At 39.0% G+C, this 15,131-nt stretch overlaps 1 protein-coding gene across 3 annotated transcripts in view; it reads left to right on the top strand.

Moving 5' to 3' along the window:
- Positions 1-15,131, top strand: part of myo1ea (myosin IEa) — a 157,806-nt gene that overhangs the window by 117,076 nt on the left and 25,599 nt on the right. For all 3 annotated transcript variants that reach the window (XM_043677435.1, XM_043677436.1, XM_043677437.1), the window contains 3 exons: positions 3,452-3,596; positions 10,388-10,502; positions 12,266-12,435. In XM_043677435.1, the coding sequence (XP_043533370.1) occupies positions 3,452-3,596; positions 10,388-10,502; positions 12,266-12,435 (430 nt within the window). The remainder of the gene's footprint in view (positions 1-3,451; positions 3,597-10,387; positions 10,503-12,265; positions 12,436-15,131) is intronic.

Consider the following 15,131-nt stretch of genomic DNA (forward strand, 5'->3'; position numbering starts at 1 on the left):
CCTCACCTTAACCTCCTTCCATCTATCGCATTTCCAACGCCCCTCCCCCAAGTCCCTCCTCCCTATCTTTTATCTTAACCTGCTTGGCACACTCTCCTCATTCCTGAAGAAGGGCTCATGCCCGAAACGTCGATTCTCCTGCTCCTTGGCTGCTGCCTGACCTGCTGCGCTTTTCCAGCAACACATTTTCAACTATGCTATTGACCCAAATTAGGGCAGGACTAAGCCATTAGGCTCTTCAAGCCTGCTTTTCTACATAATAAAATTATGGCTGGTCTAATTGTGATCTCAACTCCACCTTCCTACATGCTCCTAATACTCTTTGACACCTTGTTATTTGAGAATGTGAGAAAATTGCAGTTCATTTAAGTGGAAGTTTAAATTTTGCACTTCAAAATCTCCAGCGAATCTCACCTAAATTCCTTTCTTAACTTCCCTTTTCAGTTTGTTTTAAATAGCCATCACATTATATTGCAGCATTCTGAATACATTTTAATTCCTTTCAGTTAGCATAAAGATGCAGTACACTATTAGAATTTGAATAATAATCATCAGAGTCCATTGCCACAGATGTTGCATTGACAGACATGTCTGTCTGTCACAGAGAAATCCTGTAATGTGACATTTATGCTCTTGTGTTTAATATAAATCAAAATCACCATCATAACTTTTTGCAAGTAAAATCTAGAAAGATGGCTGTTTTATTGACTTTGAATGAGATCAAGTTGCATTTGTTCTTGTGATTTGAATGACCCATATTAAAATGCTTAACATCAATATTAGGCGCTGTATTCTGCCAGTCTCTACATTGGTCGCAGTAGCTCAATCCACAGTAGTGACTGTTGTTAATTTCATCATTGTGTAGTATCACAAAACAAGTCTTGATATTCTGGTTGCTTGACAAAACTGAGATGCACAGGAATGGTTACCAACAAAATGAAAGCTTAATTTGTTATTCCAATGTGCTTTTGATCATTATATCCTTATTTAAGTTGAGCAAACACTGTTTGTTCTTTTATTTCTTGCTGGTTTACAAATAGTTCTACACTCATATAGTCCTTGTATTTCTTGTGCCATGTATTGAAAATAGTGTTCTGCTGTTAAAAAGCAAGGGAAGCCTTGCCTGTTGCCATTCTCTTTGCACAGGTGTTTATGCTAATCAAAACCCATGATGTTGAAGGGACAGACTTTAAATTCATTTAATTCTAACTCATTCTAAATTATTTGTTTTAAGAAACTGAATGAACTACAGAAGTTAAAACTACATTATAAATTGAAAATTCCCTTTGCCTTGTAGTTCACTGTAAGTCTCAATTGTTCTGTTTTTGAGCCATCTGGTTTTTCAAATACATTTATTTAATTGTTTCAGCTTATTGAATGGAGACTGCCTACATTTTTCGCCAGTTGAATCTTTGACTTGAGTTAATTTTAAGTTCTCATTGAGTGTAGGAGTATAGCATGTTTCTACATTGAATTTTATAGTGATATCACAAATAGAATCAGCATGCTCATGAATTCTAAATTTGCAGAAAACAAAAAAGATGCAGATGGCAAGAACAGTGTTGAACTGGAGAATTATGTGAAAGAGCAGAATCTGTGGCTGATACAAATATACAGTACAAGTGATTGTAACCATCAAATTGAGCATAAAAATTCCTTAGAAATGAACTAAACCACATTATGAATGGACTGTTTTGATTTTATCATGTAGTTTTTCGTTGGTTAGCTGTTTGGTTGAATATTTTGCTTTTTTTTAGATTAACTACATGTGGGTTTCCCTCTTTGCTTTCTTTGTTGAATGAATTACAATGGTATAAGCTAAGTCAAAAAATGAGACAATGCAGGAGACTTCCATTCAGCCCATTGGCTTCTAGATTTTTTCCGAATGGTTTTACTAGTTTTGGTTCATTATTATGTACATTCCCGAACTCCTTTTAAATCACATTCTCAAGATAACTTAAGTTTTTCTAACAAAATGTGTCATCTCAACTCAGACAATGCATTAAATGTGTGAGTTTAAAGTCTGTCTGTGTCCCAGACCATTCTAAAAGATGAAAGACTTAATCTAAGTTCGTTTAATATATTTCAGCCACATGACACTGTAACCTTTTGCTATAAATTCTGTGTCTTATGGTCCTGCTCCACAACCACCTGATGAAGGAGCAGCACTTCGAAAGCTAGTGCTTCCAAGTAAATCTGTTGGACTACAACCTGGTGTTGTGTGATTTTTAACTTTGTCCACCCGAGTCCAACACCAGCTCCTCCAAATCATTTAAGAATAGTTTAACATAAAATCTTTGCTTTTCTGCTCTATTCCTCTATTAACAAAGTCAAGGATCCCATATTTACTTTCAATCTTTTCAGTTATCTGACTACTTTCAAAAATGTATATTCATGCATTCTTTCTTTCTCTGCACTCAATCATTGAACATCTCTCTATTTTTCCTACAAAAATGTACATAGCTATACTATACAGCATTTAATAGAAACCAGTTTTGTACATGACTAGAAGTTCTGCAATGTGATATGTTTATCCCCAGGCTAAAATGATAATGACGTCATCCATAAATTCATGATAATCATGGACCAAAATTGAGTCAATTACATTTAGAAAGGCCATCAGGAAATAAGTAGCAAGGATGATGTATGATGTATCAAATTTCCAGACAGAGAGAAAAGTTGTAAGAGTGAGATGTGGAAAGGAACCAGACTTTGGTATGAGGGGAATGTATGGGGCTGTTGGATTTTGACATGATACGAAGGGGTGAAAAGTGAAGCCAGGCTTGATATAAAAGGTGAGTGGTGGGAGATCCCTGGACTAGTTGGAGAGGAATGCTGGACAAGTAGACATTGGTTTGCGAGAAGGGGGAGAGGAAAGAGCAGTTGTATACTTGTTTGTGGAGCTGTGGATATAGAGATCACAGTCTGAATTACTCACTATTTATGATTTTGAATCTTGACTGGAATCTATAACAGATGTAAGATATTCCTTGGCTTCAGAGCATGTGTCTGAGTTTTCAAACTAGACAAAATCACTGCTGTCATGTTACTTCAAATATGGTTATTTGGTAGTAAAATGACTAATGAATAGAACAGTGAAAATTGCAACTAAATTGACTGTTGGTGAAGCATGTATGGGCACTAGGTGCTATTTACATGTAGCTGTTATAATGGGATTAATGTTTTTATCATTGAATCAATCATTTCCAACATGTACCATAAAATAATATTTTCATATATCACTGAATTTTCAAACAATTTAGTCGTAAGTTGGACATGGTATAAAACATCTATTGCTATTTATTTAATTGTTTAACAATAAGTGTTCAGTTCCAGAGCTGAGTTAAATGACATGAAAGTTGGCAGCTGTATAAATCCTTCACTTTGTCTTTTCTACATTCATACCATTCTGTGAGGAACCTGTTTATCTAACATCCCTTTCTGATTGCAGGTACGCTATTCTGACTAAAGAGACATGGCCTTCATGGAGAGGAGATCTGAAACAAGGAGTTGTCCATCTCCTCCGATCAGTCAACATGGATCCAGATCAGCACCAGCTGGGCAAAACTAAAATCTTTATCAAAGCGCCTGAGTCTGTACGTGAGCTTGTTGTTCTCTATCTGATCTCGATCCACTGTCTCTGATCAGTGATATGGCTGCTGTGCGCAAAGAATTCATTTCAAAGATCAGCACCAGCCATGTTACAGTTGTGTTTCCAATGAACTTTCAAATTGGCTTCTGCCTTGTTTCAAGCAAACAAGTGCACTGTTATATTCTCTCACTTTGGGCATCTGGACTCCATGATGTTGATTCTCTGGACTTGTCTTTTCCTTTCAAGGTAGTATCAATTAAATTGGACTGTTCGTTCCTTCTTTGCTAATTGTTTATCTTTTTTAACTGGAGTAAATTATTGTGATTGTTAAAATGGGATGTTGTGGAAAGCATTCTGAAAGAGAAACACCAAATTGACATAAGTTTGTTTCTAAAAATTCTTTCATCGAATGTCAATGTCACTTAGAGTCATAGATATACAGCATGGAAACAGACCCTTCGGTCCAATTAGTCTATGCCGACCGGATATCCTAACCTAATCTAGTCTTATTTGCCAGCACTTGGCCCATATCCCTCTAAACCCTTCCTGTTCATATACCCATCCAAATACCTTTTAAATATTGTAATTGTACCAGCCTCCACCATTTCCTCTGGCAGCACATTCCATACACGCACCAACCTCTGCGTGAAACGATTGCTCCTTAGGTCCCTTTTAAATTTTTCCCCTCTCACCCTAAATCTATGCCCTCTAGTTCTGGACTGTTACCCCAGGGAAAAGACTATATCCATTTACCCTATTCATGCCCTCATGATTTTATAAACCTCTGTAGGTCACCCCTCAGCTTTTGATGCTCCAGAGAAAACAGCCCCAGCTCAGTGGTTAGCACTGCTGCCTCACAGCGCCAGGGACCGGGTTTGATTCCAACCTTGGGTGACTGTGTGGAGTTTGCACATTCTCCTCGTGTCTGCTTGGGTTTCCTCCGGGTGCTCCGGATTCCTCCCACAATCCAAAGATGTGCAGATTAGGTGAATTGGCCATGCTAAAATTACCCATACTGTAGGCTAACTGCATTAGTCAGGGGTAAATATAGGATAGGGGCATGGGTCTGGGTGGGTTACTCTTCAGAGGGTCAGTGTGGACTTTTGGGGCCAAAGGGCCTGTTTCTAAACTGCTGGAATTCTAATTCTATTCAGCCTTTCCCTGTAGCTCAAATCCTCCAACCCTAGCAACATCCTTGTAAATCTTTTCTGAAACCTTTCAAGTGTCACAACATTTTTCCAATAGGAAGGAGACCAGAATTGCACACAATATTCCAAAAGTGGCCTAACCAATGTCCTGTCGCAATATTCCAAAAGTGGCCTAACCAATGTCCTGTGCAGCTGCAACATGACCTCCCAACTCCTGTATTCAATACTCTGTCCAATAAAGGAACCCACACCAAATGTCTTCTTCACTATCCTACCTACCTGCGACTCTACTTTCAAGGATCTATGAACCTGCACACCAAGGTCTCTTTGTTCAGCAACTTTCCTTAGGACCTTACCATTAAGTGTCCTGCACTTGTCCATCCATAATTGCCCTTGGACTGAGTAACTTGCTTAACCATTCCCAAGAGCAGTAAGCATCAACCACATTGCTGTGGGTCTGGAGCCACATTTAGGCCAGACCAGGTAAGGATGACATTTCTTTTTCTATTCTTTCATGGAAGGTGGGCAGAGTTGGCTTTTGACCAACTTACATTGCCTTCCCTGAAGGGATTATAGAGACAGACAGGTCTTTTTTAATTGGATGATTATTGCTTGGACTGTTACTGAGACCTGCTTTTATCATTGTAGATATATTAACTGAACTAGGTCTGTTGCTATGGTAGGATCTGAACCATGTCTGCAGAGTATTAATCTGGGCCTATGGATTGCCACTACACCAGAATCTCCCCATACTGCAAAGGTGCCTTCAGCTTACAATGTTCAGGGAAGAGAAAACTGTACTGTGATGGTGACTGACCATTTTTGGTTTGTCTGTAATGTGGGTGGATTTTGCCATCCGGAATAATTGAGGTGGGCAAACTGAAACTCTGCAGCTGCAATTTTAGCTTGGAGGAAGTTGTTCTTGGCTCCAGACTCAAAATCAAGGATTGTCAAATTGACCAAAAGGCAGTACACTTTTGCTGCTAAATGCCTGCAGTTTCCCAATGGTCTACTGCTGATCTTGTTGGCAGCACACCCTCCCAGGATCCAGAAAAAAAAGTGTTACAGGAGCCATTCTATGAGATGTAATCCTCTAAGTCCTATGTTATGAACATTTAGTGTCTTAATTTGAAAGATTGGCTTCTACATGATCCTAGTTAGTTGTTTGTCAGCAGGCGCTGTCTGTACTGATGGTGTGAATGTGTAGATACTTTTTTTTAACAAGTATTTTGTTGACTTTTGGAGGACGTTGTTGCATATGTGTGCTACATCTTGGGGGCATGTGTTTTTCTATTGGCAGTAAACTCTATCAAGGTCTCTGCCAGAGTATTTTGCCTATGAAAGAAGCTGAAGAAATGTTCTTAGATTCAAGTTTAACAAGTTATTTTTGTGAATCAATTTACCCATTCCAATATTTATTTAATGGTAGTATTGTGACTGTATTAAAACAGCTTTTCTAGGGGCAAGGCTAGTTATAGAGCAGTCTTCAGTGCTAGTGTTGAAATGTTATTCAGACCCAAAACCTTTGCAGTACCCCAAACTTTCAACCATTTCTTGCTATCACATGGAGTGGATTGAATTGGATGAAAACCAGCATCCATGATGCTAGAGAATTCAGGAGGAGTCTGGGTTGGATCATTTACTTTGCACATCTAGATGAAGATGGTTGGAAACGCTTCAATCTTTTGCATTGATTTTCTGGGTTCCCCCATCATTGAGAATTGGCATATCACTAGGCCTCCTTTTTCCTGTTACTTGTTTAAATGTTCACCACTGCATGTGGCAAGATTCCAGAGCTTAGATCTGATCTGTTGGTTTTGGGATCACTTATCCCTGTCTATTGGAAGGAGGTATTCATCCAAGAGGTATTTTGACCATACCATTTCTGCAACCATTTCTCTCGTTCACAACCAAATATCAATGATTCATTCATGCTATGAGGAAACATGGAGGGGATTGGTTCAGATTTGGAGGTCAATCAGATTGGCACCTCTTTAAAAATAATTTCAGTAAGATTTACTTAAAAGTTGGCTACAATCGCAATGCACATGAAACAGGTTAATGTTGGGGAAATTTTAAAATGAGCCTTCCTGTATTCGATTAAATTCAACTTTTTTTAATGACATCATTGCGCTTAACAGGCTTTGCTTCTTAATTTTCATTTGGCCACATGGGTGTTTTCCTGGTGGTAAAATAATGAATAATAAAGTATATACACAATGGTGTCTTTTTACTATGCCACTCTTAAAGAAAAACATTATACACAGTCATGTCAGATTTGAGGAAAATATAAGCATTACTGTGGGGTCCTCTTGAGTGCAATGGTAATGTTGGGGGTTGGTGGGGGGGGTTTAAAAAAAGAAAAGATAAAGTTATTTCACTCTAGTGTCTGTGGCTTAGGTCTCAAACCACCTGCTGCTGGAAGTTCAGCCTTCACAGTTGCAGGTTATTTTGATTTGACCTTGAGGCTCTTTGTAAATACTTGTTAATGGCCACATTTCTGTGATATAACATATTTATTCTTGGTTTTATTCCTTATTCTGTTTTACATGGTGCTAATTGACCATTCATTAATTGACTGTAATTGAGTTGAATTATTCTGTTAGATTAGGGATCTGCAGCTTGTACCTTAGCCACCCATGTGACTCACAACAAATCCAAATTTTCATCAGTTGGATCACATTACTATACAAAAAGCCGATGTTAATAAACATCAGAGTCATTTTATTCTATTGTGCAGATATAAGGCTAATCATGATGCTTCACTTTGTAGTTACCTCTGACTAAATCATATCGAAATGCCTCATTATGCTCTAAATAAACCTGTTTGAGTAGTTTAGCTGCACCATGGTTATAGATAGTGCCTTTGGTTCAAGGCAAAGTGGCTCTGATCATTACTGCTTCTAATAAGTCTGAGATGTTAATTATTCTGCATGTTCCATTAGATGCTATGGGCAGAGGCTAATGCCCTTTTTGAGTTGGAGGTGGGGCCTTTAATCAAACAGGAGAGTGCTGGATGGCCTCCCATCTCTGTCCTGATTAGATCACTCAAACACATTCCGTGATCTAGGGATGGGAAAGGTCCTCAATTCTAGGGAAGACTAACTGCTGGTCACTTAATTACTGGTTTGGTAATTAATTTGGTAGGTCTTCCCCAAAGGAGGCTCCTGACTGCTCTCCTGAGACACCCACCACCTTCATTAATATTGCCTGATAATTTTTACCATGAGAATCAATAACCAGATAACCTCCTAATTTTCCAATTATAAAATTAACACCTGTATTAAAGATGACTTGACCAGCAAAGTTATAGCTTTTAATAGGTCGAAAACAATATGGGCAGCATGGTGGCACAGTGGTTAGCACTGCTGCCTCACAGCGCCTGAGACCCGGGTTCAATTCCCGCCTCGGGCGACTGACTGTGTGGAGTTTGCACGTTCTCCCCGTGTCTGCGTGGGTTTCCTCCCACAGTCCAAAGATGTGCAGGTCAGGTGAATTGGCCTTGCTAAATTGCCCATCGTGTTAGGTAAGGGGTAAATGTAGAGGTATGGGTGGGTTGTGCTTCGGCGGGTCGGTGTGGACTTGTTGGGCTGAAGGGCCTGTTTCCACACTGTAATCTAATCTAATAGTTAGCTTTAGGTTTTTTTTGATGTGTTATTTCAATACGTTTTATTTATTGTAAATCTAAATTATGGGTTCTACCAGTGGCACTAGACAATTTGTCAAATATTTACTTTAGAAATCTTGAGTTTCATTTTAAACAGTTTTATTATAGAAAGAATTCTTCAGGTAAAGATGTTTTCTCCATTAGAAAAAAATATTTCTTCTGATCTAATATTGCCCAAGACCTGTTCAGGCCCAGCCTCCCAGTCTGTGTTCCAGAATAGTGAAGCCTTATTGAAGATTGTTTCAATGTTGCATGTTCTATTCACCAATTAGTCACAACTGAGTTTTTGTGCGTTTTCAAAGGAGTGCCAAGAATCGGACAGGATGTTTAGTCTCTTTAAAATAATAAATAAAACTGGTCACAAGTTGATGTAGGAAATGGCAGGATGCTGAGAAATGCCAGCATATACCAGCACTGAAAGCTCAAGGGTAAACTTTGTGGCTAAACAAGTCTGGGCAATGGACCAAAACTGTCTGGGCTGATGGTTGTAAAATAGTTTTCCTGGGGCATCATTCATTACTGAAATCCACTTTGTTGACTCTTAACATTCTCTGTCTTTTTTCATAAAATGAAAATCTCATTTCAGGCTATCAGTACATCAGTACATCAAAGAGAAAATCAGAACACTTAAGTTCTGTTAATTTGAAGTTCAGGTTTTAGAGGCAGAATGCACTTCTTCTCTCATGGGTCAGTGTCTCTTGTGCCCTAAGCGATAATGAGCCCAGTGCACATAAAGAATGGTTTCCAAGTCTGCACTGATTTTAGTCAGTGTAAGGGAAAGTAACAACTAGCTTCAGCTCCCAAATCTAGGAAGGGAAATGCCACCAGGATGTAATACTGATGATTATTATATCTTTGATGAGGAAGAGATTACGACGACTGTGATGCAGCAAATAACACTCTAATTTTTTTATCGGTGCACTGACATCCCACATCTATATGTGGCGTCATGTTCTGAAACCGAAAGTCAGTGTGTTGGCACACAGATTGGCATGTGCAGAACCGTGCAACAGCCTAGAGGGAACATTGGCAGCAGCTGTTATCATAAACATGTCTACATTTGCACGTAAAAAATGATCTTGGGAACCATGAAATTGTGTTCCATTTATTTTGGTGAAAAAAGGTTTTGTTAAGTTATACTCAATGTTTTCTCGTGCCAATTAAATGCTATGGTGACTAGGAAATTCATGCTTCTCTTGTGTGTTCTGATTTTAAGTTTAATGAAGGGATTATTGGTGATGAGAATGAATTATAATTCTGTATGAACCCAAGAATCCCACATGTCAACTCAGGAGGTAATGTTTCCACATGACTGCGTCATCTTATAAAGAAATTGGTGAGAATGAGAAAGGAGCCCTGAAAGCCGAAGAGTAGTCCTTGAAAATCAAGAAGTAGCCCTCAAGAAAAGCTCTAGAAAAATAATGATTTGACCCTTGAACCCAAACAGAAAGCAGTACCTTCACATTGGAAAACATGTTACTTATACTGAATCAAGAAATGCACCTGTTTAGCAGGAGCTTTTCAAATGAAGTGAAGTCACTTCAAACATCAATTCCGGGAAACAGATTTAAAAGTCGCATATTAGCCCTTTTTAACAACAGACACTTAATAAAGAGCCAATTGTATCTCCACATTGCATGATAACTTGCTGTAAACACTCACTGCCAAACTTTTCCTAAGAGTGTTCATTGTTCCAGTGCTTTGTGTGTTCACATTCAAATGGCCGAAGGAATGCTGTCCCTTCGTGCTGGGGTCACTGTCAGTTGGAGTTTGAGCCATGCTCCCAGTGTGGGCTGGTCAGGGCAGATTGAGAATGTGTTTGAGCAAAGGCACCAGGGAACCATCTACTTCATTCGTCACCAAAGACTGTTGTCCTCTCCAGTTTTTACCATGGTCTCACCTGTTGCCAATCTTGATTGGATAAAGTAGAGAATTCTAACTGAGCTGATCAACTAACTAAACTTTCTTTTTTTTCTGCAGTTGTTTTTGCTTGAGGAGATGAGGGAAAGAAAATACGATGCATATGCTCGAGCGATTCAGAAGGCGTGGAGGAGATATGCTGCAAGGAAGAAATATGTAAAAATGAGAGAGGAAGGTAGAGCATCTTGTCTGCTTGGAACAGTCTTGATTACTCAGTAACTTGTCTGTCCTAAATAGAACAGTGTGTTTTACACAGTGAGTTGCAGAACAATTCAAGCTGTGTTATACATTGCTACATACAAGAACCTTAACCCTCACCAGTTTGTATCAATGTTAATATTTCACATAAGCGTCCTGCCAACATCTTTCATCTAATCCCAACCTATTCCTTTCTCACACAGAAAAATTAGAAACCAGTCATTCAGTCCCTTGAACCTGCTCTGCCACTTGGTACAATAGCAGTTCATTAATTTGTGTCCTCAACTCCACTGTCTGGATTACCTACTCACGTTATTAGTGATGATTCTACATTGGTAGAGACAAAACATAACAACTGTTATACAACAATATATTTATTGGAAGAGTGGGGCTGGACAGCTGGACTCGGTCAATGGTTAGTCTGTGGTTCAGACGCTGCAGGACCAATTTCCATTCAGGTTCAGATAGACAACTGACCCCAAGACTGAGTGTGCAGTGCAATGACAAGCCATTATGGCCAAAAACAGCCAAAGAAACTGCTCAGAGTGAAGCATCCACAGGCAATGAGCAAAAGGGCCTGCCTTCAGGATGAAATGTAACAGTATTTCTTTAAATCTCATCTCAATACCATTCCAATCCCCTTCCCACTGTTTCTTCCTTCATCATCTCAATCCTCCATTCCATACCTCCCTCTCCCTTCCATATTGCTTTCCCTACTTCTACACCACTGTCACCAATTGCTTTAACCAGAGGACTTTGGTGAGAGAGAAATAGGGTTAACCTTTTGAGTTGAATACATTACTTCTTCAGAAGGATTTGTTTTGTTTCTTTCTCCACAGGAGCTTTATTTTAATTTCAAAAATATACTTTATTCATAAAAATTATCTTTGTGTATATGCATTGTCACAAATTAAGTTTGGTTCTGTAAGCACATCAAGGAAACAAATGAATGGAGGAGTTTGCCTCTATCTAGACAAACCAAATACAATTCTTGCACATCCAAGACTACGTTTACTTGCATTTGAGTCAGTCTGTGCTTGTGGGGCCGGCTGCAGGGAATCTAATCGAATCTAGTCCACAGGATCTTGCTTTTACTTTAGTGTCGCTGGGACTTTAGCATGCTCCTGTACACTCTGTTTCTTTTCCTTCACAAGCCCCTCCCCCTCCCAATGCCACATCAGCCAAGGCACATATTTTACATTTGCCATCACACCAGGTTCTGCTTACCAATTCAATCCACCAGCCAATCAGAACACTGCGAGCAAATAGAATACTATTGTAATTATCATGGCACTAATCCTGCTTCATCTACATTGAAACCATCTCTAAACCGTATCAAACCTCAGGTCATTGAGTAATCATAACCAGAATAGCATCAGGATTACTAATTTGGCCTCTGTGCCCCAGCATTCAGGGAAGTAGTGGAAATCAGCCAGGGTTCCTATATCTGATAGCGACACAATCTTGGCTAAGTATGAGGACAACAGATGTGGCCTAAAATCAGCTTATCTCCGCTATCCTTGTGGTTGAGTTCAATTCTCACTATCAACGCTCAAGCAGAGTGGGCCATTTAGGGAAACAACACTTAAAGAATAGATCAGTACAGAAAACTGGCTGCAATATTAACCTGCTATAGTCCCCATCATTCCATCCCACTGGAGAGCAATAAGAACCTTAGAAATTATTAGTACATTTCCAAAAGACGAATCTGAGGTTCTAATTTAAGTCTTTTCTGCTCAGCTTCGGATCTGCTACTTAATAAAAAGGAGAGACGCAGAAACAGCATCAACAGGAACTTTGTTGGTGACTACATTGGAATGGAAGATCTTCCTGAACTGCGGCAGTTCATTGGGAAAAGAGAGAAGGTTGAATTTGCAGATACTGTCACGAAATATGACCGAAGGTTCAAGGTATGTCTGATCTCAACTAGCCCTGTCCAGTCTGCACTTCTGTATTAAATCATCAGCTTTTTTATCAATTAACTTACTAATTTTAAGTTGATCCCTTATTGATAGTGAGAGGGAAAGCTGCCATGATGCTTGATTATCTATTATTGTGCTGAATAATCAATGTTTAATTCTGATATTGAAAACGGATGTACCGAATGAATTGTTCGAGAGTACAAATCGACACACAGAGGTTTTAAAGCTGGTCTGTGCGTATGAAAACAATAAAGACATACTGACTGGAAGATTCAGTTACAGTATTGAAGGACCCACATGCACACATATATTTTGTGGGGTGAATTTGTACTTGCAGGGTTACATTGTACTTTGCTCAAAAACTGCATGCATTCATGTAGAACTCTGAGCTCAAAAACTGCATGAATTTATGTAAAACTCTGTTATCGCACTTTTTAGATTAAAATCAATCTAAGCATCATGGCATAGACAGAGAACACAGGGGGCCAACACCTTCAACATATTGTCGAGCTATCACCATCGTTAACAGCTAACCCGAGAATGCAACTTTTTAATTAAAAAAAGGTTTTGTGATTTACACATGAAAAAAGTGAAACTATCACTGTACTCTAACAGATGAAAGGCTTAACAGACAATCAATTTTTCAATGTATAATTTCAGGTACATCACACTGTAAATTTTTGCTATAAATTCTGTGTGTTAGGATTGAGCCCTCTACTACCACCTGATGAAGGATCATCGCTCCGAAAGCTAGTGTGCTTCCAATTAAACCTGTTGGACTATAACCTGGTGTTGTGTGATTTTTAACTTTGTACACCCCAGTCCAACACCGGCATCTCTAAATTATCAGTATTGAAGGAGTAACTCACTAAAGCACTCCCTGCTGTTCAGTCCAGGCACTGCAGTGTATACTATATTGAAATGTTTGAACCAGAGGGTTATTGTGTGTTTTTTAATCACATGAGGTGGATCAGTAATATTTTACATGTTTCTGGTAATTAAAACCTTATTCCAAAGAGTGTGCACAATTGTGTTGACCATACAGAATGAATTATTGAAGCCTTCTTGTTTTGTGCTCCCTACCCCCTTCAATATGAGTCCTATCTCCTCAAATAGCTGTGTACCTGGTTTTTGGTACCTTGATGAAGTTGGAGAGTGGTGTCATTAGTCTGCTCAATTGAACATTTGACTTCAACTTGACCCCATCCTTGTCTGCAGTGCACAAGTGGACTTTTAACAAAGGATCAGTGGCCAGATAGGCAAGATTCCCCTTCTTAACCTAGGCTTACTGAGGCTAATTGTGGCACAGACTGGGCATTGAACCGATGATCAGCATGGGTTATTGGAAAGACCCAGTCATCAGTCTGAAGAACTTCACATCTCAGATTTTTTTCTAAATATCTAATTTGTCGCTTCATACAGAACATAAGAATTGATGAAAAAAGATGTATGTATCAAAGCTTTTTGTCTTGCACTCATCAGGATGATTTATAAGAATACCAATGTAAAGAGGAAAAATATTATACTGTATGAGAGGAGAGTGAGGATTGGTTGCCAAGTGAACATTCATTGGTAGAGGTGCCGTCATTGGAAAATGTACAAATTGATGATAATTGACAGCTAACTGCCAAGAGTTGTTTAAATATTAAACCAGGCAGTTTGACTGATTAGTCAGTGCACTGCCCTGAAAACTGCAACAGTGAATGGCTGTCACTTATTTTGTTGAATTGAAACTAGCACAATGTATGTACAGGTTCTTTGTCTGTTTAAAGAAATTTGTACACTGCATATTGATATATGTAGTGTGATAATGCTGCTCCTTTAACAAGGTTATGTTGTCCTTAGTTTTTTTTTCAGGGAGGTCATAAAAGACACAGACTCCGAAAAGTCTTGAGGCCAATTTGATTATAGCTAACAGATACTACCTCAGGCAAAAGGCTTTTAAGTTTAAAAAAAAACACCTGTACAATGAATGGGGAGTGGCCAATTCTCTCGGTTCAGCTTTTCTCTGGTTTGGTTTGGTCTGGTTATTCACTGAAAGCAGTCAGGCAGTTGTGAAGCTGCTGGACCCAAAGAAGCAGGTTCATTCTGAACTTCTCACAACACAAAATGAGCATGTGGGTACTGCATTACTGTCAATACCGAAGTCCTTTATGAAGGAATTCTTCAATAGGGGAAAATTTGTTTAAAAGCTTATTGTAGCAGGGTACCCACTCATTTAGCTAGCTCATGTTGTGCAGAACTGATCATAGATAAGATAGGGATTAAGGAGCATCACTCTTGAGAAACGCATGAACACAAGAGGGGCTGTGATGACAAAACCTAATGTACATATGTATCTCTAGCAGCTTGTTGTTTTACACATTCCAGAAAAAGTTGCTTGCTTTTGAACAGGGCTGTCCAATTATTCTGAATGGCAGGTTCAATGGATCCACTTTCAGGCCTGTCATTAAGAAAGGTGTGCATTTTGCTGAAACAGACATATTTACTAATGCTGAGTCCTCTTGCCAGGTTTATTGGTAACAATGCCCAGCTTGACCTTGAAGCCTGGCAGCACTGTCAGACATTCATGTAGCATGTGAAAACTGGACACGTTAGACCATAAAACAAAGGAGCAGAATTAGGACATATGGTCCATCAAGTCTGTTCCACCATTCAGTCATGTCTGATATTTTCTTGACCCA

This window comes from Chiloscyllium plagiosum, chromosome 36, assembly GCF_004010195.1.
Source record: "Chiloscyllium plagiosum isolate BGI_BamShark_2017 chromosome 36, ASM401019v2, whole genome shotgun sequence".
NCBI classification, from domain to species: domain Eukaryota; kingdom Metazoa; phylum Chordata; class Chondrichthyes; order Orectolobiformes; family Hemiscylliidae; genus Chiloscyllium; species Chiloscyllium plagiosum.